The 23,287-nt window shown below is 29.0% G+C and overlaps 1 protein-coding gene across 3 annotated transcripts in view; it reads left to right on the forward strand.

Moving 5' to 3' along the window:
• The first annotated feature begins 337 nt into the window (after window positions 1-337).
• The window catches only part of LOC126746068 (troponin C), a 45,215-nt gene continuing 22,265 nt past the window's right edge, over window positions 338-23,287 (forward strand). Inside the window, exon 1 of one of the 3 annotated variants that reach the window (XM_050454168.1) lies at window positions 338-495. In XM_050454168.1, the coding sequence (XP_050310125.1) occupies window positions 487-495 (9 nt within the window). In that variant the 5' untranslated portion in view covers window positions 338-486. Of the gene's footprint in view, window positions 496-9,433; window positions 9,626-19,343; window positions 19,470-23,287 lie in introns of those variants that run through there. The other 2 variants (XM_050454166.1, XM_050454164.1) reach the window with 2 other exon arrangements.

Raw genomic sequence — 23,287 nt, forward strand, 5'->3', positions numbered from 1 at the left:
TGGTTTTATTTCATCCCATAAGTGTCGTGCAAATGCTTGATTCTGTGCTCTATAAAGGCTTGCTGGGGGTCAATAGATTAAAAATCTGTGATAATGTTATAAAAAATTAAAAAGGTTCCTTGAACTTGCACACAATCCAGTGAAACTTGATCCTCCTTGAAAATTTCTTTGGTCCACTCTATACTACCATTAAACCGTCCCACTATCTGCACTTGACGTTTTTGCCAAAATAACAATAAACCAAAAAAATCCTCCTCCTCCTCCACCTCCACCATCGGCTGAAAAACACATTTAAGAAATTGTTTTGCGTGGTCCATAAAGTTTATAAGATTTCGGCAATTAAAGTTTTATTTTTGGGTTTTCCGATGTGCACATAAATACCCGCCCAAGAACCTGGATCTCTTTTAGTCTTCGCCGTCTGTTTTCACATTTGGTGAGCGCGTTTCGTCTGGATATTTTCGGAAATCGATCGGAAATTGAAAAAACATGTCTGCCGTAAGTATTTTGTGTTTTTTTTTGTTTTAATAATTTTGTGGTTCATTTTTTGATTAAAGCGTCCTGATTTCCTTAAAATCACAACTGTGATAAAAATCTCTGTTTTATTGTCTCACTGATTAAAAAGCACTGTTATGAATCATGATAATCCATGCAATTTTAACGCGTATTTACATGAATAAAATCACAGCTGTCATGCAATTTTTTTAATTTCCATGTTTTCTGTTTTATAAGATAAATTTGAGGAAAATGTGATAAACATCTGTGATTTTCTTTACCACGCAAACAAATTAAAAATAAATTGTCTTACTAGTTCCTCGTTAATGCATCTAATTATAAATCACTGTCGTGATAATACATGCAACTTTAAAGCATATTTATATCATAAAAATCACTGCTGTAATTATTATTTTTTATTTCTTTAATGTTTTTTATTTTGTTATAGAGTTTATATACGTATTTTTTAAGGTTACTTTTTAAGAGTACCATTTCTTTATTTTTATTAATTATATTTTTTTTTAGTCTGTTTACTTACACCATGCAAATAAATAAAAACGAAATTGTCTCATTAGTTCCTCGTCCATGGATATAATTATTAAAAATCACTATTATCTTTAAAATCACAACTGTGATAAGCATCTCTACCATGCAAAAGAAGGAAAGACAATTGTCTCACTAGTTCTTTATCCATGGATCTAATTAAAAATCACTATCACCATTAAAATCACTACTGTGATATTATTTTGTAATCTTTTTATCAACGTTTTATTTAGCACTATAATAAAAGAAGTCAGTAAACAATGTTATTTTTTATCTTTATTTATTATTAATGATATCAGTGATAATGTGTTTTTTGTTACCTTGCAAAAATAATTATCACACTCATTCCTGGTCCATGGATCGAACAAAAATCACTGTTATGCTAAAAAAAATTTTTTTCACTGTTTTTGTGTTCATACTTTAAAATCACTGCTGTAATAAAAATTTAATTATGTTTAGGTTAACAGTAATAAAAGTATTTCTTTGCTGTTTTTCTTTTCACTGCTGTGATTTTGAAAAATAAACAAAATTACAGGTTACTTTTCAAGTTAGAGAGAGAGAGAGTCACTAAATTTAAGAAATCACTGCTAAGAGAAATATTTTATTAATTCCAGGAATATCTTATTAATTCTCTTTAATGGACCTCCCTAATAAGGAAAAATCACTTTTTGACTATTTTTTCCCATATAGGTGAAATCACTGTTGAGATAAGGGTTTTTTCAATTTCTAAGCCGAAAAGCAAAACAACTTTTATTCGTTTGGTAAATACTAAAAGTCACTGTTATGATAAATGTTTTATTAATTCAAGGAAGTTACTGTTAGTTCATTTAATTTTTAAAAATCACTGCTGTGATAAATATTTAATCGTCTCGATAAATTGGGATAAAATCACTTTTATGACTGTTTCCTCCAGGTAGTAATGATAATAATCGATGGTAATAATTACAAAATTGTAATACATAAAAAGAAAAATCACTGTTGAGATGAAGGAATTTTTATTTGTTTAGCGATTAAATATTAAAAATCACTATTGTGATAAATAGCTAATCGCCTCGGCTATTGAGGATACAATCACTTTTACATATTTTTCTTCCAGGTATAAGAATTATTGTTAATAACTTAAATATTTAAATACATGGACCTTAAAAATCACTGTTGTGATAGAGGCACTTTTACGACTTTTTCTTTTACGCAATAAAATCACTGTTAGCGTAGAGGCAATTTTTTTTTTAAAGTCGATAAGTAAAATGTCTTTTTCTCAGTCGTTAAACCCAAAAAATCACTGTTGTGATAAACATTTTATTAATTCAAGAAGGTCAGTTCTGTCAGTTCATTTAATTTTTAAACTCCCTTCAACTAACCTTTAAAAATGACTACTGTGATAAATATTTAATCGTCTCGACAAATCAGGATAAAATCACTTTTATGTATTTTTCTTCCAGGCAGTAGAATCATTGTTAAAAATTTAAATATTTAAATACATTGACCTTAAAAATCACTGTTGTGATAGAGGCACTTTTACGACTTTTTCTTTTACGCAATAAAATCACTGTTAACGTAGAGGCAATTTTATTTTAAAGCCGATAAGTAAAACGTCTTTTTCTCAGTCGTTACACCAAAAAAATCACTGTTGTGATAAATATTTAAAAATTCTGGCAAATGAGGATAAAATCACTTTTTTGACTACTACTTCTTGACAGTTAAATCACTGTTAATACTTTTATTTGTTTTTTTAAATGAAGGATATTTTGAATATTTAAATGCGTGGGACATAAAAATCACTGTTGTGACAAAGGCATTTTCATGACTATTTTTCTTAGACAGTAAAATCACTGTTGTGATAATTATTTAGTCATCTTCGCATAAAATCACCTTTTTGATAAAAATTTTTACAGTGATATTTATCGCTGTTGTGGTAGAAATCACTGTAAAGTGATAATTTCCTGATCGGAAAAATATTTATGTTATTATTTAACGAATCCATAAAATCACTGATAATATTTTTATTGTTTCTTAAGTCTGTAAGTAAAAGTGTATATTATTTTGTCTTTGGGTTAACAGGGCTTGAAAATCACTGTTGTGATAAATATTTTATAAACGCTGGTAAGTAAAAAAAAACTTTTTTTTAATCACTGTGAAAATACAAATATTATTTTTTGCTAGTTTTCGGTCTTAAAAATCACTACTGAGATAAATATTAAACCTCTCAATGACAATCAAAATCACAGCTGTGATGAGCTGTGAAATAATTTTTTGTTTTGTAAAAAAGATTTAAAAAATCACTGTTGTGATACGGTGAAAAATCATAACGATTCTAGAAAAAAAAAATATTCCAATTCAATGCCAATGAAAATCACTGCTGTGATAAAAAAATTTTTTTTTTTAATTTTATTGTAGCAGATATTAATAAAAATCACTGTAAAACCAAAAATGAGAAAAATATGTTTGTTAATTTTTGACGAATCTATAAAATCACTGATGATATTTTTATTGCAAATCGTTAAGTAAAAATGGTATTTTATTCTGTCATGAAAGTCACAGTTGTGATAAATATTTTATTATTTCAACAAAAATATTTATTTTTAAAAATCACTGTTGAGATTCAAATAATGAATAAATACTTGCTTTTAAATAAAAAAAATATTTAAAATCACTGTTGTGATAAATATTTCATCGTCTCGGCGAATAAGAATTAAATCACAGTTTTGGCTGTTTTTATTTCCAGATAGTAAAATCATTGTTAATAATTTAAACATTTACATATAATCCCCGTTGAGATTATAGGATTTTTATTTCCAAGGCGATAAGTAGCAATTTATTTGCGCTCAGTCCTAAATACGAGAAATCACTGTTGTGACAAATGTTTATTCATCTCGGCAAACAAGGACAAAATCACTTTTCCAACTGTTTCTTCCAGGCAGTAAAATCACTATTGAGATTAAAGAATTTTTATTTTCAAGCCGATAAGTTAATTTTTTTGGTCTCACTTGTTAAATACAAAAAATCACTGCTAATAATTAAATAATTTATAAAACTTAAATATTTAAGTATATGGAGCGTAAAAATCACTGTTGGGATAAATAAATATTTATATTCGTATATCCACGCCGATGATCAAGAAAAAACAATTCTACTAGTTTTCAATTGTTAATTATTAAAAATCACTGATATGATAAATATTTTATCACGTCCAGGCATATAAAGAAAACATATTTTATTCAAAAATCACTGTTGTGATATACGTAGTTTTATACTTAAGCCAATAAGTAAGAAATATTTTTTTTATCTAAATATTTATATACAAGAGATGAAAAATCACTGTTGTGATACATACTAAATCGTCTCAGCAAATAAAGAAGAAATTACCTTCCTATTATTTCTTTCACGCAAAATCATTGTTAATAATTTAAATATCTAAACACGTAAAAAAATCACTGTTGTGATAGAGGCATTTTATGACTATTCCTCTTAGACAGTAAAATCACCGTTGAGATGATAAGTAAAATTATTTTTTTGTTAAGTGATTTTTTTACGAATATGTGATAAATATTTTATTATTCCGGGCAGTTACTGTTAATTAAATTTTTCTTTAAATTTTCTGAACGAACCTTAAAAAATCACTGTTGAGAAGATCTCAACCAATAATACAAATCTTGATCGTTTTTAGGCATATTAAAAAATTGATTTTTTTCCCAAATCACTGTAGTCATAAACGTAGTTTTATTTTCAAGTCCCAGTCGGTAAAATTACTGCTCAGATAATAAGTATATTATTTCCAGGCAAATAAGGATATCAAATCCCTTAATGACTGATTTTTGGAAATTTATAACAAAATCACCCCTGTGATAAATATTTTTTTGTTTCGTAAATAAGAATTAAAATGTCGTTTTAACCAGCATGGAAAATCACTGTTGTGATACATACTAAATTGTAAGAGCACATAAGGAAGAAATCACTTTCCTATTGTTTCTTTCACGCAAAATCATTGTTAATAATTTAAATATCTAAACACGTAAAAAAATCACTGTTGTGATAGAGGCATTTTATGAGTATTCCTCTTAGACAGTAAAATCACCGTTGAGATGATAAGTAAAATAATTTTTTTGTTCAGTGATTTTTTTACGAATATGTGATAAATATTTTATTATTCCATGCAGTTACTATTAATTTTTTTTTTAATTTTCTGAACGAACCTTAAAAAATCACTGTTGAGAATATCTCAACCAATAATAAAAATCTTGATCGTTTTTAGGCATATAAAAAATTGATTTTTTTCCAAAATCACTGTAGTGATTAACGTAGTTTTATTTTTAAGTCTCAGTCGTTAAAATCACTGCTGAGATAATAAGTATATCATTTCCAGGCAAATAAGGATCAAACCCCTTAATGACTGATTTTTGGAAATTTATAACAAAATCACCCCTGTGATAAATATTTTTTTGTTTCGTAAATAAGAATTGAAATGTCGTTTTAACCAGCATTGAAAATCACTGCTGTGATAACAATAATAACAATAATCGTGAAAAAAAAAACATTTTTATACCAGCTCGATGGCATGGAAAATCACTGTTGTGATACATACTAAATTGTAAGAGCACATAAGGAAGAAATCACTTTCCTATTGTTTCTTTCACGCAAAATCATTGTTAATAATTTAAATATCTAAACACGTAAAAATATCACTGTTGTGATAGAGGCATTTTATGACTATTCCTCTTAGACAGTAAAATCACCGTTGAGATGATAAGTAAAACTATTTTTTACTTCAGTGATTTTTTACGAATATGTGATAAATATTTTATTATTTCGGGCAGTTACTGTTAATTAATTTTTTTTTAATTTTCTGAACGAACCTTAAAAAATTATTGTTGAGAATATCTCGATCAATAATAAGAATCTTGATCGTTTTTAGCCATATAAAAAAATTCATTCTTTTTCCCAAATCACTGTAGTGATAAATCACTGGTATGATAAATATTTGATCACGTCCAGGCATATAAAGACAATAAATATTATTCATAAATCACTGTTGTGATAAACGTAGTTTATGAGAAATTTAGTGAGAAATATTTTTTTTATCTAAATATTTATATACGAGAGATGAAAAAATCACTGTTGTGATACATACTCAATCGTCTCAGCAAATAAATATGTGGAACGTAAAAATCACTATTGTGATAGAGGCATTTTGTGACTATTCTTCTTAGACAGTAAAATCACCGTTGAGATGATAAGTAAAACTATTTTTTACTTCAGTGATTTTTTTACGACTATGTGATAAATATTTTATTATTCCAGGCAGTTACTGTTAATTCATTTTTTTTTTAATTTTCTGAACGAACCTTAAAAATCACTGTTGAGAATATCTCAACCAATAATAAAAATCCTGATCGTTTTTAGGCATATTAAAAAATTGATTCTTTTTTCCAAATCACTGTAGTGATAAACGTGTAAATTTTTATTTTCAAGACCCAGTCGGTAAAATCACTGTTGTGATAGAGGCATTTTATGAATATTCCTCTTAGACAGAGAAATCACCGTTGAGATGATAAGTAATTTTTTTTCCAGTGATTAAATACGAATTTGTGATAAATATTTTATTATTCCGTGCAGTTACTGTAAATATATTTTTTTTTTAAATTCGCCTGAAAAATTAAATCTTTTTCCCAAATCACTGTAGTGATAAACGTAGTTTGATTTTCAAGTCCCAATCGGTAAAATCACTGCTGAGATAATAGGTATATCATTTTCAGGCAAATAAGTATATCAAACCCCTTAATGACTGATTTTTGGAAGTTTATAATAAAATCACCCCTGTGATAAATATTTTTTTGTTTCGTAAATAAGAATTGAAATTTCTATTTAACCAACTTTGAAAATCACTGCTGTGATAATAATAAAAACAATAATCGTGAAAAAAAAATATTTTTATACCAGCTCGTTGTCATGGAAAATCACTGTTGTGATACATATTTTATTATCATGATTTTTTGGTAAAAATGTTAAGAAATATTTTTTTTTCAAATTTTTGACAGATTCACTATATCACGGATGATATTTTTATTCCAAGTCGTCCAAAAAATATTAATTCTGTCTACAGAACTTGAAAATCATTGTTGTGATAAATATTATATGATTTTAGGCAAATAAAGACAAAAATAAGTATTTTTATTTCCAAAATCACTGTTGAGATGCAAATAATGATCAATTTTTTTTTCTTACATGGTAAACCTTTAAAATCGCTGTAAGTGGGAAATGTTTAAAATCACTGATGTGATTTTTATTATTTTAACTCCCAATTATATAACACAGTAACTCAAATTTTTATTCTGGTTTTTTTTCAATATACAAGCAAAATCACTGCTGTGATAAATATTTTCATCATTCCCAGACACAAATCATTAAAATCACTGCCTATATAAATAAATATTGTGATTTTAAACAGGAACACTTAATTTCTCTAAAAAAATCACTGTTGAGATAAAAAAATTACTACTGCAAGGCCCATAAGAAAAAACAGATTAATTAATTATTATTTTTTTGAAAATTAATTAAAAAAATAAATTCGAGGCACACTTAATCCCCCCAAACACAAAAATAAATAAAATCGATATTGTCGTTACCTCGTTTTGGCACACACGCGGGTCAACACACTAAATCCCAATTAACATATTTCGGGCCAAACGAATTAAACGATCGAACCAAAAAAAAAAATCATAAAAATTTACGTTCCTAATAAAAATGTCAACATTTATTTTCGTGTTGTTATTTTTAATCGGAAACGTCCTAAAATAGTGCGGCGAGTCATCGCCTACGTATATCGGGGCATATTTCAGGTAAAAACCCGCGTAAACGGGAATCACTACGATTAGGAGTGCGGCAAGTGACCACTTTCCGCACGCTGTACAAGCATAAAACCACGTCCGATTCATAATAAAATTCACCTTGCATAAACCTTATTTGTCCTCAAACTAGTAAACAAGCGACGTTGGCAATGACTTGAAGGCGTCGCAAGATTAGGAGTGCGGCAAGTGCCCACTTTCCGCACGCTGTACAAGCATAATTCATATTAAAATTCTCCTTACATAAACCTTATTTGTCCTGAAATAGTCCTGTAAACAAGCGCAAGCGACGACGTTGGCAATGACTTTAAAATGCACGCATTTTTTTCTCAATTTTACCAACGGAGAAAAACATTAATAACATCGGGTAATTAGGAATGTAACTGCTGACAATCGACCGAGAAAAATTTCAACTAAAATAAATTATCCGGCGGACCGCAAATTTGCTATTATTATCGCTCTATTAGAACGATTCAGGGACGTTCCTATGGATAACTACTGTCTCAGATTAAATATTGATATTTATAAGGGCATATGTCAAAAAAGAAATATGAAATCTATTACAGGCAGTTGATAAATGCAACTCAGAAAAAAGATCCTTAATTATTCCTTTCATCGTTTTTAGAAGGTAAAGAAGCCCCTCAACTTTTTTAACATGAACTTTCTAGAAAAATTATGTTTTCATGCCAGGCAGTTGATTACATATTTCAGAAATTTATTTCAAGTAAAAATAACCTTAAATTTTTGGAAGAATTCTATTTTTATTCCAGGCAGTTGATCATTTTCATGAAAAATTCATTTTATAAAAAAAATTACTTTAAATTCCTTGAAGAATTCTGTTTTTATTCCAGGCAGTTGATTACATTTATCAGAAATTTATTTCAAATAAACCAGCCTCAATTTCCTTGAAGAATCCTGTTTTTATTCCAGGCAGTTGATTACATACATCAAAAGTTCATTTTAAGAAAGAATAACCCTAAATTCTTTGAAGAGTTCTGTTCTTATTCCAGACAGTCGATCATGTCCATCAGAAATTCAGTTCAAGTAAGTATTAGCTGAATTTCTGAAACAAATCACCCTAATAAACCAAACGTTATTTTTACTAACAAAACTAAGTGGTCTAGGATCACCGTGACTTATAAACACCCGCACAGACTCATCGCATAATCATTTTTAAACCCGCATTAATCTGCAACAAAACAATTCAGTACAAAAAATAAAAAACAGAATTGCAATATATACAATCCGCGTAAATTACGATCGTGACATACCGAAAACCCGCTCGCAATCCGATGTTTTGAATACCATCACGATTAAGTGATGTGTTTTTCACTTAATCGATGATCGCATATCGAGGGCACTTTGTATGTACATCAAGACTTAATCTATTTAACCGGCGAATTTATGCGTTTTCATTATAACGCCACTGTTTCGTTTTTTTTTTTTGTTGTTGTTGTTGCCTGTTGCTCCCTGCACGTCTTTAGAGCGTCCAGGACCTTGCGATTGTTATTTTGGCCCACTATATAACCACATTTTTAACATTGTTAAATGTCAGTGAATCTTTTGACACCATCGTGAGATTATCACGGTTACTTTTTGGGGTTTATTTTTTTTGTTACGGGGTTTAAAGGGGTTTTAATTATTTATTAATGACGCGACGCGGTAGTGTGGTTGACGTGCAACTGATCATTTATAGTCCGAGGAAGTTTTCGATTTCGCCCTTTTTACCACCGCATATTAGGAAAAATGTATGTATTTGGATGAGGGTCAGGGTTTTGTTTTGGTTGCCTTATCGCATATTCCCATCTCGTTCTTTTATGCGGGAAGAACTATAGCTGTTTCTTTTTGATATAGTCAAACTAGTTGTGCCTCTCAAAGAAAATCATAGAAAAACAACAATAAGTTATAAACTAGATTCTGTATTATCGGTCTAAGGTACTTAGGCTTAGCAATAAATTAAAATATGTTTTTAATTAATTAAAAAATACATTGGGGCCCATATGTTATAAATCTTAGGGTACCATTAGTAGGTTTAAGTGGGGCTATTATATTTCTTAATTTTGTTAATCTAGTGTTTCAAATTTTTAAATTATCGTCACGTCAAGTGATCTTAGTCAATAAATTAAATAAAAATATTTTGACTGATTATATGTTGAGAATCTATATGGTTTTTTTTTAATTATAATTTTTAAAGCAGCGTTTTGGGTTATTGATAATTTTTTCTATACTATAGATTTTTTTCACTAATTCATTGGACACATATTTCAGTATTTTTCCAGAAAAAAATTTGAACATGAAGAAATTTGCCTTGGAATTTGAAGATTTTATTTTCTGGAAAGTTTGATATCTTTGAGACAAAATGCTCATATCTCTGCAACCAAGAGAGATAGAGACTTGAAAGGTGGATCATAGATTCTTCTCATAAAATCATTGGACACTTATTTTAGCATTTTTCCAGAAAAAAAATTTGAAAGTAAAGAAATTTGCCTTGGAAATTGCGCATTTATTATTCTTGACAAATTCGATATCTTAGGAAGAAAATGCTCATATCTCTACAACCAAGAGAGACAGAGACTTCAAAATTGGACTTTAGATTCCTCTAATAAAATTATTGGACACCTATTTCAGTATTTTTCCAGAAAAAAATTTGAACATGAAGAAATTTGCCTTGGAAATTGAAAATTTTATTTACTGAAAAATTTGATATTTTTAGGACAAAATGCTCATATCTCTGCATCCAAAAGAGATAGAGACTTGAAACTTGGATTATAGATTCCTCTAATAAAATTATTGGATACCTATTTCAGCATTTTTTTTTTTAAATTGGAACTGAAAAATATTGCCTTGGAAATTTAGCATTATTTTGTTTGACAAATTCAATATCTTAGGAAGAAAATATTCGTATCTCTGCAATCAAGAAAGATAAAGAATTGAAATTTAAATCACAGTTTCTTCCTATAAAAAAATTGGATACGTGCTTTAGCATATTTTCAGAAAAAAATTAGAATTGAAAAATAAAGCCTTAGAAATTGAGCATTTTTTTTTTTAAAAAAAATTAATATCTTAAAAACAAAATGCCCATATCTCTGCAAATAACAAGGATCGGGAATTGAGAATTGGTGCGTAGATTCTTCTCGTAAAAGTCAATTAACATCTATTTCAGTATTTTCCAGAAAAAATTTGAACATGAAGAAATTTGCTTTGAAATCTGAGCATTTTTTTTCTTGACAAATTCGATATCTTAGGAAGAATATGCTCATATCTCTGCAACCAAGAGAGATAGAGGCTTGAAATTTAGATCAGAGATTCTTCTCATAAAATCATTGGACACCTACTTTAACATTTTTCCAGAAAAAAAATTCAAGTAAAGAAATTTGTCTTGGAAATTGAGCATTTATTTTTCTTGACAAATTAGATATCTTAGAGACAAAATGCTCATATGTCTGCAACCAAGAGAGATAGAGACTTGAAATTTAGACCAGAGATTCTTCTCATAAAATCATTAGACACTTATTTTAGAATTTTTCCAGAAAAAAATTGGAAAGTAAAGAAATTTGCCTCGAAAATTCAGCAATTTTTTTTTTGACAAATTTGATATCTTAGGAAGAAAATGCTCATATATGTACAACCAAGAAAGATAAAGACTTGAAAATTGGACCATAAATTCCTATAATAAAATTATTGGACACCTATTTCAGCATTTTTTTAGAAAAAAATTAGAACTGAAAAATATTGCCTTGGAAATTGAGTATTTATTTTTGTTTGACAAATTTGATATCTTAGAGACAAAATGCTCATATCTCTGCAACTAAGAGAGATAAAGACTTGAAATTTAAATTACAGTTTTTCCTAATAAAAAAAATGGACAAGTACTTTAGCATTATTTCAGAAAAAAATTGAAACTGAAAAATATTGCCTTGGAAATTAATTTTTTTTTTTAAATTTATATCTTAAAAACAAAATGCCCATATCTCTGCAAATAACAGAGATAAAAAAATGAAAATTGGACTGTAGATTTTTCTTATAAAAATCAATGAATACCCTTTTTGGTATTTTCCAGAAAAAATTTGAACATGAAGGAATTTGCCTTTGAAATTGAGCATTTATTTTTCTTGACAAATTCGATATCTTAGAGACAAAATGCTCATATCTCTGCAACTAAGAGATATAGAGACTTGAAAATTAGACCATAGATTCCTCTAATAAAATTATTAGACAAAAAAATGCTGAAATAGGTCAGCATTTTTTTTCAAAAAAAATTGAAACTGAAAAATATTGCCTTGGAATTTGAGCATTTATTTTTCTTGACAAATTCGATATCTTAGGAGGAAAATGCTCATATTTCTGCAACCAAAAGAAATATAGTCTTGAAATTTAGGCCATAGATCCTTTTCATAAAATCATTGGACACCTATTTTAGCATTTTTCCAGAAAAAGATTTTAAAGCAAAGAAATTTGCCTTGGAAATTGAGCATTTATTTTTCTTGACAAATTCGATATCTTAGAGACAAAATGCTCATATCTCTGCAACCAAAAGAGATAGAGCTTTGAAAATTGGACCATATATTCTTCTAATAAAATCATTGAACACCCTTTTCAGCATTTTTCCAGAAAAAAATTGGAAAGTAAAGAAATTTGCCTTGGACATTGAGCATTTATTTTTCTTGACAAATTCGATATCTTAGGCAGAAAATGCTCATATCTCTACAACCAAGAAAGATAGAGAATTGAAAATTGGATCGTAGATTCTTCTCATAAAAATCAATAAACATCTATTTCAGTATTTTCCAGAAAAAATTTGAACATCAAGAAATTTGCTTTGGAAATTAAGCATTTATTTTTCTTGACAAATTCGATATCTTAGAGACAAAATGCTCATATCTCTGCAACCAAGAGAGATAGAAACTTGAAAATTGGACCATAGATTCTTCTTACAAAATCATTGGATACCTATTTCAGCATTTTTGCAGAAAAATATTTAAACATTAAGAAATTTGCTTTGGAAATTGAGCATTTTTTTTTGCTGATAAATTCGATATCTTAGGGACAAAGTACCCATATCTGTGCAACCAAGAGAGATAGAAACTTGAAAATTAAACCATAGATTCTCCTCACCAAATAATTGAATACGTATTTCAGGATTTTCTGAAAAAAAATTTTTTTTTGAAGAAATTTGCCCTGATGACTTTTTCCACTATATCTCGATTTACTAAAATAACTTAAAATTATTTACCACATTAATTGCCTGGAAAAGTGCCAAAAATGAAAATATAGGAAAAATCCTGTGCATGGAATAAGTCAAAAACTAAATCCTTGGACCTCTGGAAAATCAAAACTAGAATTAATCTCTGGAAGAAACCGTAAGTTTTCTTTAACAGCAATTAAGGCAATTTATACAATTCTTTGAATAAATTGCTGTTAATGCCTGGATGAAGTCAGTATTTCCAGACTAGAACTGTATTAAAAAACAGCCTGGAAATACCTAGAAGAAACACTTTGTTAAATTAGGGAAATTTCCAGACAGCCATAATAGCTGTTTTGTTCCTTCTAAACAGATAAAGTATTTTCTTCTTTTTTAACGCTTAAGTTTAGTATTAAAATATTCCAGGTTATCAAAAAATAACGATTTTCTGGCAAAACGAGCTTTTATTCCAGGCAGTCCAGGGGACTTTTTTGGTTTTTTCCAGACAATTGAAATATCGTTTTTTGATTAATTTTTCAGACACTTAAAGTGAATTCCAGTTATCCAGACAGTTGAAATAATGTTGTTAATCTCTTTTTTAAGTTAGTTAAAATAAACTGGAAAAACTGCCTGGAAAAAACCATAGAAATTAATTTCAATTGCCTGGAAAAAACAAATGTTTACCTCAATTTCCTGAAGTAATAGTTATAATAAAGAAAGCAGAAATCCTTTGAGGAAAACAAACCAAAATCCCCGGAATTGAGGCCTTTTCCAGGCTGGAAGAAACGGCAACGAAAATCTCTGGAATCCTGGAAAAAGGACAGCAATAGTCATTGCCTGGAGATCCTTGTTTCGTTCCCTTTAACCTCGTTTAAAAAGAAGGAAAACTAAAACGGACTTTTTTGTCTGGAAAAACCACTTTATTGTATACTACAAAATTCCAAATAGAAAATCACATTTAAAAGACAATTCTCTTGCTACTTTTTGAAATTATAACTTATTTCCAAAGAATGGGTCCAGTTGATACAATCGAAAGCCTTAATGCAATCAATGAATATACTCGTTGTTTGGTTATGTCATTTTCTTTCATGTTCACGTCGTCTTTAATAACCTTAATCTCCAAATGCTTATAAGACATAATTCCTAATTTATTATAAGTAGTTGAAGGATTGTCTATTTTTTTTTCATGTAGTTAACATTGAAATTTCAACTGCCTGGACGTAATTTTTAATTTATTTCCAGGCAGTTGAGAGAATTGTTATCAGGCCCTTTAAACTGAATCTTCCACTGCCTGGACGTGATTTCTTATTTATTCCAGGCAGTTAAAGAAATGTTTTGTATTTATTTCCAGGCAGTCAAAATTTAAATTTCAACTTTCTGGAAGTAATTTTTAATTTTTTTTCCAGGCAGTCAAAGGAATTTTTTATTTTCTATCCAGTTACACAAACCCTAATTTTCAACTACCTGGACGTAATTTTTAATTTTTTTCCAGGCAGTTGAGATGAACTGAATCTTCCACCGCCTGGACGTGATTTCTTATTTATTGCAGGCAATTAAAGAAATTTTTTGTATTTATTTCCAGGCAGTCAAAATTTAAATTTCAACTTTCTGAACGTATTTTTTAATTTTTTCCAGACAGTGGAAGGAATTTTTGATTTTTTGTCCATGAACACAAACCCTAATTTTCAACTGCCTGGACGTGATTTCTTATTTATTACAGGCAGTCGAAGGACTTTCTAATTTTTTTTCAGGCAGTCAACATTAAAATTTCAACTGCCTGGACGTAATTTTTAATTTTTGTTCAATTTTTTTCCAGGCAGTTAAGAGAATTATTATCAGGCCCTTTAAACTGAATCTTCCACCGCCTGGACGTGATTTCTTATTTATTGCAGGAAATTAAAGAAATTTTTTGTATTTATTTCCAGGCAGTCAAAATTTAAATTTCAACTTTCTGGACGTAATTTTTTATTTTTTCCAGACAGTGGAAGGAATTTTTTATTTTCTGTCCAGGAACACAAACCCTAATTTTCAACTGCCTGGACGTAATTTCTTATTTATTACGAGCAGTCGAAGGACTTTCTAATTTTTTTTCAGGCATTCAACTGCCTGGACGTAATTTTTAATTTTTTTCAAGGCAGTTGAGAGAATTGTTATCAGGCCCTTTAAACTAAATCTTCCACTGCCTGGACGTGATTTCTTATTTATTCCAGGCAATTAAAGAAATGTTTTGTATTTATTTCCAGGCAGTCAAAATATTTTTAATTTCTGTCCACGAACTCGATCAATAATTTTCAACTGCCTAGACGAAATTTCTTATTTATTACAAGCAGTTAAAGGATTTTGCTGATTTATTTTCAGGCAGTCAACATTGAAATTTCAACTGCCTGGACGTAATTTCTTATTTATTACAAGCAGTCTTTTAGGCAGTAAAAAGGCAAAATTGAAATTTCAATTTTCCGGACGTAACTTCTCATTTTTCCAGACACTGGAAAGAATTTTTAAATTTTTTCCAGGCAATCAAAACAGAAATTTCCATTTTTTTTCCAGGCAATTGCCGTTATTTTTTTTTTCTATTTTCTTGGAAGTCCATATCGTTTTTAATATGGTTCAAGTTCCTGGAATCATTTTTTAAAATTTTTTCCAGGCAGTTGAGAGAATTGTTATCAGGCCCTTTAAAATAAATCTTCCACTGCCTGGATGTGATTTCTTATTTATTCCAGGCAGTTAAAGAAATGTTTTGTATGTTTTTTTAGGCCGTGAAAAAGTCAAAATTGAAATTTCAATTTTCATTTTTTCCAGACAGTCGAAGGAATTTTTAAATTTTTTCCAGGCAATCAAAACAGAAATTTCAATTTTTTTCCAGGCAATTGCTTTAATTTTTTTTTCTATTTTCTTGGAAATTCATATTGTTTTTAATATGATTCAAGTTTTAAAATCATTTTTTAATTTTTTCAGGCAGTTGAAATTTTTTCCAGGCAGTTGAAGAGATTTAAAAAATTATTCCAGGAATTTGAATCTCAATAAAGGCGACAATTACAGCATAGAAAATGGAAAAAATAATCCCAGTAGCCCTAGAAGAAATAGTAAACTACTGGACTGGAAAATAAAATCCGATTCTAGGCATCATTTCTAGGCAGTTAAAGATTCACTTTTACATGCCTGAAAACAATTATTTCAACTGTTTGAAAAAAATTGAAAAAACTATTCCAGAAACTTGCAACACATTGAAAACAACATTGACTATCTGTAAAATTGGTAAAAAATATCTCAACTGCCTGGAAAAAATTTCAACTGCCTGAAAAAATTAAAAAATGATTTTAGGAACTTGTATCATATTAAAAACGATATGAATTTCCAATAAAATAGAAACAAAAATTACCGCAATTGCCTGGAAAAAAATTGAAATTTCTATTTTAATTGCCTGGAAAAAATTTAAAAATTCCTTTGACTGTCTGGAAAAAATTAAAAATTACGTCCACAAAATTGAAATTTCAATTTTGACTTTTTCACGGCCTAAAAAAACATCCAAAACATTTCTTTAATTGCCTGGAATAAATAAGAAATCACATCCAGGCAGTGGAAGATTTATTTTAAAGGGCCTGATAACAATTCTCTCAACTGCCTGGAAAAAAATTAAAAATTACGTCCAGGCAGTTGAAATTTCAATGTTAACTGCCTGAAAAGAAATTAGACAATCCTTCAACTGCTTATAATAAATTAGGAATTATGTCTAGGCATTTGGAGATTTAGGTTATGAAAGACGACGTGAATATTAAAGAAAATGACATAACCAAATATAACGAGTGTATTCATTGATTGCATTAAGGCTTTCGATTGTATTAACTGGACCCTATTATGGAAATTAGTTGGAATTTCAAAAAGTACTAAGAAAATTGTCTTTTAAATGTGATTTTCTATTTAGAATTTGTAGTATACAATAAAGTGGTTTTTCCAGACAACAAAGTCCGTTTTAGATTTCCTTCTTTTTAAACGAGGTTAAAGGGAACGAAACAAGGATTTCCAGGCATTGACTATTGCTGTCCTATTTTTGTTGCCGTTTTTTCCAGCCTGGAAAAGGCCTCAATTCCGGGGATTTTGGTTTGTTTTCCTCAAAGGATTTCTGCTTTCTTTATTATAACTATTACTTCAGGAAAATGAGGTAAACATTTGATTTTTCCCGGTAATTAAATTAATTTTTGTGGTTTTTTCCAGACAATCAAAGTCCTTTTTGGAAATTATTTTGACAAACTTTAAAAGGAGAACAAGACTATTTCAACTGTCTGGATGCTTGGAATTTACTTTAAGTGTCTGAAAAATTAATCAAAAAAATGATATTTCAATTGTCTGGAAAAAACCAAAAAAATCCCCTGGCTCGTTTTGCCAGAAAATCATTATTTTTTGATAACCTGGAATATTTTAATACTAAACTTAAACGTTAAAAAAGAAAAAAATACTTTACCTGTTTAGAGGGAACAAAACAGCTATTATGGCTGTCTGGAAATTACTCTAAATTTGAAAGTGTTTTTTCTAGGTATTTCCAGGCTGTTTTTTAATATAGTTCTTGTCTGGAAATACTGACTTCATACAGGCATTAACAGCAATTTATTCAAAGAATTGTATAAATTGCCTTAATTAATGAATTAATTGCTGTTAAAAAAATCTCTTCCAGAGATTAATTCTTGTTTTCCAGAGGTCCAAGGGTTTCTTTTTTGACTTAATCAGGTACAGAATTTTTTCCAAAATTTTATTTTTGACACTTTTCCATTTCTGATAAATATTTTTAAGTTATTTTAGTAAATCGAGATATAGTCGAAAAAGTTTCCAGGGCAAATTTCTTCAAAAAAAATTTTTTTTCAAAAAATCCCGAAATACGTATTAAATTATGTGGTGAGGAGAATCTATGGCTCAATTTTCAAGTTTCTATCTCTCTTGGTTGCATAGATATGGGTACTTTGTCTGGGATTATTTTTTCCATTTTCTAGGTTGTAATTGTCGCTTTTATTGAGATTCAAGTTCCTGGAATAATTTTTTAATTTTTTTCCAGGCAGTTGAAGAAATTTTAACTACGAATTGCTAAAACCTTTTCAACTGCCTGGAAAACCGGAAAAAGTGACCCTAATTGCATGGAAAAAGTTAAAAATTATTCCAGAAACTTGAACAAACCACTTTATGAGAGCAATTAATGTATTGAACTGCCTGAAAAAAATTTAACAATGATCTCAACTGCCTGGAAAAAAATTGAACGACAGTTTTACAGGAGCTTGTAGCACTTGAACAAACATTTCAAGTGCCTGGAATAAATCAAAGAAATCAAAAGGAAAAATTCATATTTTCCAGGCAGTAGAGAAAATAATTTTCAGGCTTCAGTTTAAATGAATTATTACATAATTTAAAATCTAATTCTTAATTTCAGTAAAACTGACCGTTTGTTATTAATGAATAATTTAATAAACGTCACTTATGACTAGTTTTTTTAACAAAAACCAACATTTTTCTTACTCACGTTTATTTGGCAAACGTTTCATCGTAAACACGAACTAACTATAGTTCACTGTCTGGCCCAACTTAATCTAACGGTAACAGGTCATTTAGTTTATTAAATTCCCACTGTTAAACAGCGATTATAGCACTTTTACGACGTGATTTATGAAAATGGCATGTGTTTTCGCATATTTTGGGTATCTGCCATAAAAAAAAATTAGTTACGAAAACTCTCCTTGCAAGAAGAAATAACCTGGTATGCGCTATAAAAATAAATTAATCAATCAATCAATTAGTGGACATGTTTTGATCGAAGAAATCAATTAATTAATTAATTAATTAAAATTATTCGTTAAGGGGATAAACCGCAATGGAATTTTTATATTAGGAAATCACATTTTCTGATGATCATTGATGAATTTATTTATGTCACAAATTTATGATGAATTTATGAATTTATTACCTCATTATAGATTTACGCGTGCATTTGTGTCATTTTAAATACTTGGCAGCACCTCAAAAGCGACCAAAGAAAATTAATAAATTCAAGCAATTTATTAAGGAGCAGACAAACGTAAATTAATATTAATAATTTAAAAATTCCCTAATTATAAGAACCCATAAAAAAAAAACCGCAAAAGTGACGTCAGGTCTATTTCGGGATAATTTGTGACAAAAAAAAGTTTTTATATAATAAAAAAAAAAAACATAATTTACGTCGCCGTGTGACTGTAACGACTTTTTTTCCAAAATGGCGGACTATAAAATAGCGCTTTTTTGAAAATTTCAATCAGTATTGGCACGATTTTTTTTTGAAAATGAGTCGGTCCAGTTTGCAGGGGGTGCAACTGATTAATTTCGCGCCTAATAAGTGGTGCATCTCGCCCTGGTTGGACTTGGACGATTTTACCGAGGAGAACACTTACGCGGTACGATTTTAATTAAAAAAATAATTAATTATAGTTGTTTAGTAATTAATTTGGTTTTCTGCAGACGATTAATTAATTAGCAATTTTTCAACTAATTAATTTGGTCTTTTTTGAAGTTTTTGGCCTTTATGTAAAATCAGCACCTTATCAAAAATTTTCTCATATTTTTTGTTTTTATTAATTAGTTTTTTTCTTATACCAGTTTTATTAAATTTGCAATGAATTATTTAATTATTTTACAAAATTTATGTCAGTGGGGCCCTGATTCTAATGCCATCTATCGTAAAATTAGGTGACAACTGACGTTTAACTCGTGGTTCATCTGTCAACGGTATATCGGCTGATGCCATTGATCATAAATTCAGGGCCTTATTAGGACAATTTTTATTTAATAAAAGGAAAAATAAGGCAAAAAACATTAAAATTTAATAGTTCTTTTTTAATTTTCGTGTAATTAGTATTTTTTGTCATTTTTAAATTAATTTTCTGGGTTAATTGAATTATTTTATTTTTTTTTTAACTAATCCTGTCCTGGTTCTAAACTGTCAAATGCTATAGGTTCAAGTGACAATTGACGTTTAACTATGTTTGATTTGCCGCAAAAATCAGGACCTTATTAGGAAATTTTTATAAAAAGTCATAAAATGTAAATAATTAAAAAAAAAATTATACATTTTTTTGTTATATTTTTGAAATTTATTCAAGTAATTAATTTTTTTAACTAAAATTTATTGACGGTTTTTTATTGGTCCAGTCCTGATTTTATTGTCACTTATCGTAAATCCAAGTGACAACCGACGTTTAACCATTAGTTCATCCGTCAATGTCAAATTGACGCATGCCGTTGACATTAAAATCAGGGCCTTATTAGGAAATATTTATCTAGGAAAAAAATCTTACCCAATAACAAAAAAATTATAAAACAATAAAAAAATAAATAAAAAAGTTAAAACTAAATAATTAATCAATGCATGCATAAAATAGTAATTAATTTTTCTTACTACTGCCTGGAATTAAACAAAAAATTACCCTAAGTGCCTAAAATTTGAACAAAACGGATTCCACTGCCTGATATTATTAAATGCTTGGAATTTGAATAAATCCACCCTATTGAAAAATTAAATTAACTTCCTGGAATAATTAAATCACTCGACTGCCTAGAATTTAAAGAAAACGGACTCAAATACCTGGAATTTTAACTTATTTGAGAGATTTTATTATTCCAGGCAGTTGGGTAAAAAATTGTTTTTTACTACTGCCTGGAATTTTAAAAAAAATTACCTTAAACGCCTGGAATTTGAACAAAAAGGATTCGACTGCCTGGAATTATCATATAAACTGGAATTTGGACACAATCACCCAATTGACAATTGAAAAATAAAATTAACTCCCTAGAATAATGTAATCGCTCGACTGCCTAGAATTTGAAAAAAACGGACTCAAATACCTGGAATTTCAGGCAGTTAAGTGATTTTATTATTCCAGGCAGTTGGATAAAAAAATGTCTTTTTACTACTGCCTGGAATTAAAAAAAAAATAACTCAAATGCGAAAAACTTGAAAAAAAATCACTCAATAGCCTGAAAGTTAAAAAATAAAAACTCGACTGCCTAGAATTTAGCTAAAACAGACTCAAATATCTAAAATTCCAGGCATTTGAATGATTTTATTATTTTAGGCAGTTGAACAAACAGTTTTTCCCACTACTGCCTTAAATTTGAAAAAAAAGAAGGCAAATGTCTAGAAATACACAAAAAATAACCCAAATGCCTAAAATTTGAAAAAATCAATCAATAGTCTCAAATTTGGAAAACAAAAACTCCACTGCCTAAAATTTATGAAAAACGAACTCAGATAAATGAAATTACAGGCAGTTGATCAAACAATTTTTTCCACTGCTGCCTTAAATTTGAAAAAAAAGTATGCAAATGCCTGGAATTAGAAAAAAAAATCTCAAATGCCTAAAACTTAAAAAAAATGTACTCATTAGCCTGGAAGTTGAAAAATAAAAAGTCAACTGGCTGGAATTTAAGAAAAACGGATTCAAATAAATGAAATTCCAGGCAGTTGAGTGATTTTAATATTCCAGGCACTTGAACAAACAATTTTTTTACACTACTGCCTTAAATAAAAAAAAAAATTATACAAATGCTTGAAATTACAAAAAAATTTACCCAAATGCCTAAAACTTGAAAAAAATTTATTCAATACCATAAAAGTTGAAAAATAAAAACTCGACTGTCTAAAATTTATGAAAAACGAACTGAAATAAATGAAATTACAGGCAGTTGAGTCATTGTATTATTCCAGGCAGTTGAAAAAATAATTTTTTTGCACTGCTGCCTCAAATTTGAGAAAAAAAGAATGCAAATGTTTGGAATTACAAAAAAAATAACTCAAATACCTAAAACTTGAAAAAATTCACTCATTACCCTCGAAGTTGAAAAATAAAAAGTCAACTGGCTAAAATTTTGAAAAAACGGATTCAAATAAATGAAATTCCAGGCAGTTGAGTGATTTTATTATTCCAGGCAGTTAAAGAAACAATTTTTTTCTACTACTGCTTCAAATTTGGAAAAAAAAGAATGCAAATGTCTGGAATTACAAAAAAAATAACCCAAATGCCTGGAATTTGAACAAAACGGATTCAACTGCCTGGAATTATCATATAATCTGGAATTTGAACACATTCACCCAATTGACACAACTCAAATACCTGGAATTTCAGCTCATTTGAGTGATTTTATTATTCCAGGTAGTTGAACAAACAATTTTTTTTAATATTGCGTCAATTTTTTTAAAAAAGAATGCAAATCATAAAAAAAATTACTTAAAACCCTAAAACTTCAAAAAAATTCACTCAATAGCCTGAAAGTTGAAAAATAAAAAATCAACTGCCTGAAATTTAGGAACGATGAATTTAAATACATGGAATTTCAGACAGTTGAGTGATTTTATTATTCCAGGCAGTTGAACAAACAATTTTTTTGCACTACTGTCTCAAATTTGAGATTGAAACATGAAATTTTAGGCGGTTGAGTGATTTTATTAGTCCAGGCAGTAGAGTAATCAATTTTTTCTTACTACTGCCTGGAATTTGAAGGAAAACCCAAATTCCTGGCATTTGAAGAAATTTGACTTTAATGCTGGAACTTCCAGGCAATCAAGTGATTTCTTGATTCCAGGCAATTAAGGAAAATTGTGATTCTACTGCCTGGAAGAAATAACTCAACTGCCTGGAACTAGGTATTGTCCGTTAAACTTTAAAAATACAATTTTTTCATGAGAATTATTTCAGGATTCCCTCGGATATAATTGCAAATATCTCAAAAACTATGCAGTTTATGAAGAAATATGTTATAAGCTTATTTGTAGCCAAGAAGATTCTTAGTAAAAATGATACGAATAAGTTCTTCTGTTAGAGTAACCGTTCACGAGATATTGACCGTCAAAGTTGATGAATACAATTTTTCCACGAGAATTATTTCAAGCTACGTAGTTTATGATGAATGGTGTCTTTCAAATTCCAGGAAATTGAATTTTTTTTGTTGAAATTCCAGGCAGTTGGGTTTTTCCTTCTCAGTTTCCAGGCAGTAAAATCATAATTTTTCCTTAACTGCCTGGAATACTAAAATCACTTGACTGCCTGAAAGTTCCAGCATTTGAGTCAAATTTCTTCAAATCTTAGGCATTTGAGTATTTTTTTTTGTAATTCCAGGCAGTAGTAAGAAAAAATTGTTTACCCAATTGCCTGGAATAATAAAATGACTCAACTACCTGAAATTCCAGTTATTTGAGTTCGTTTTCCTCAAATTCCAG

Source organism: Anthonomus grandis, chromosome 17, assembly GCF_022605725.1.
Source record: "Anthonomus grandis grandis chromosome 17, icAntGran1.3, whole genome shotgun sequence".
NCBI classification, from domain to species: Eukaryota; Metazoa; Arthropoda; class Insecta; order Coleoptera; family Curculionidae; genus Anthonomus; species Anthonomus grandis.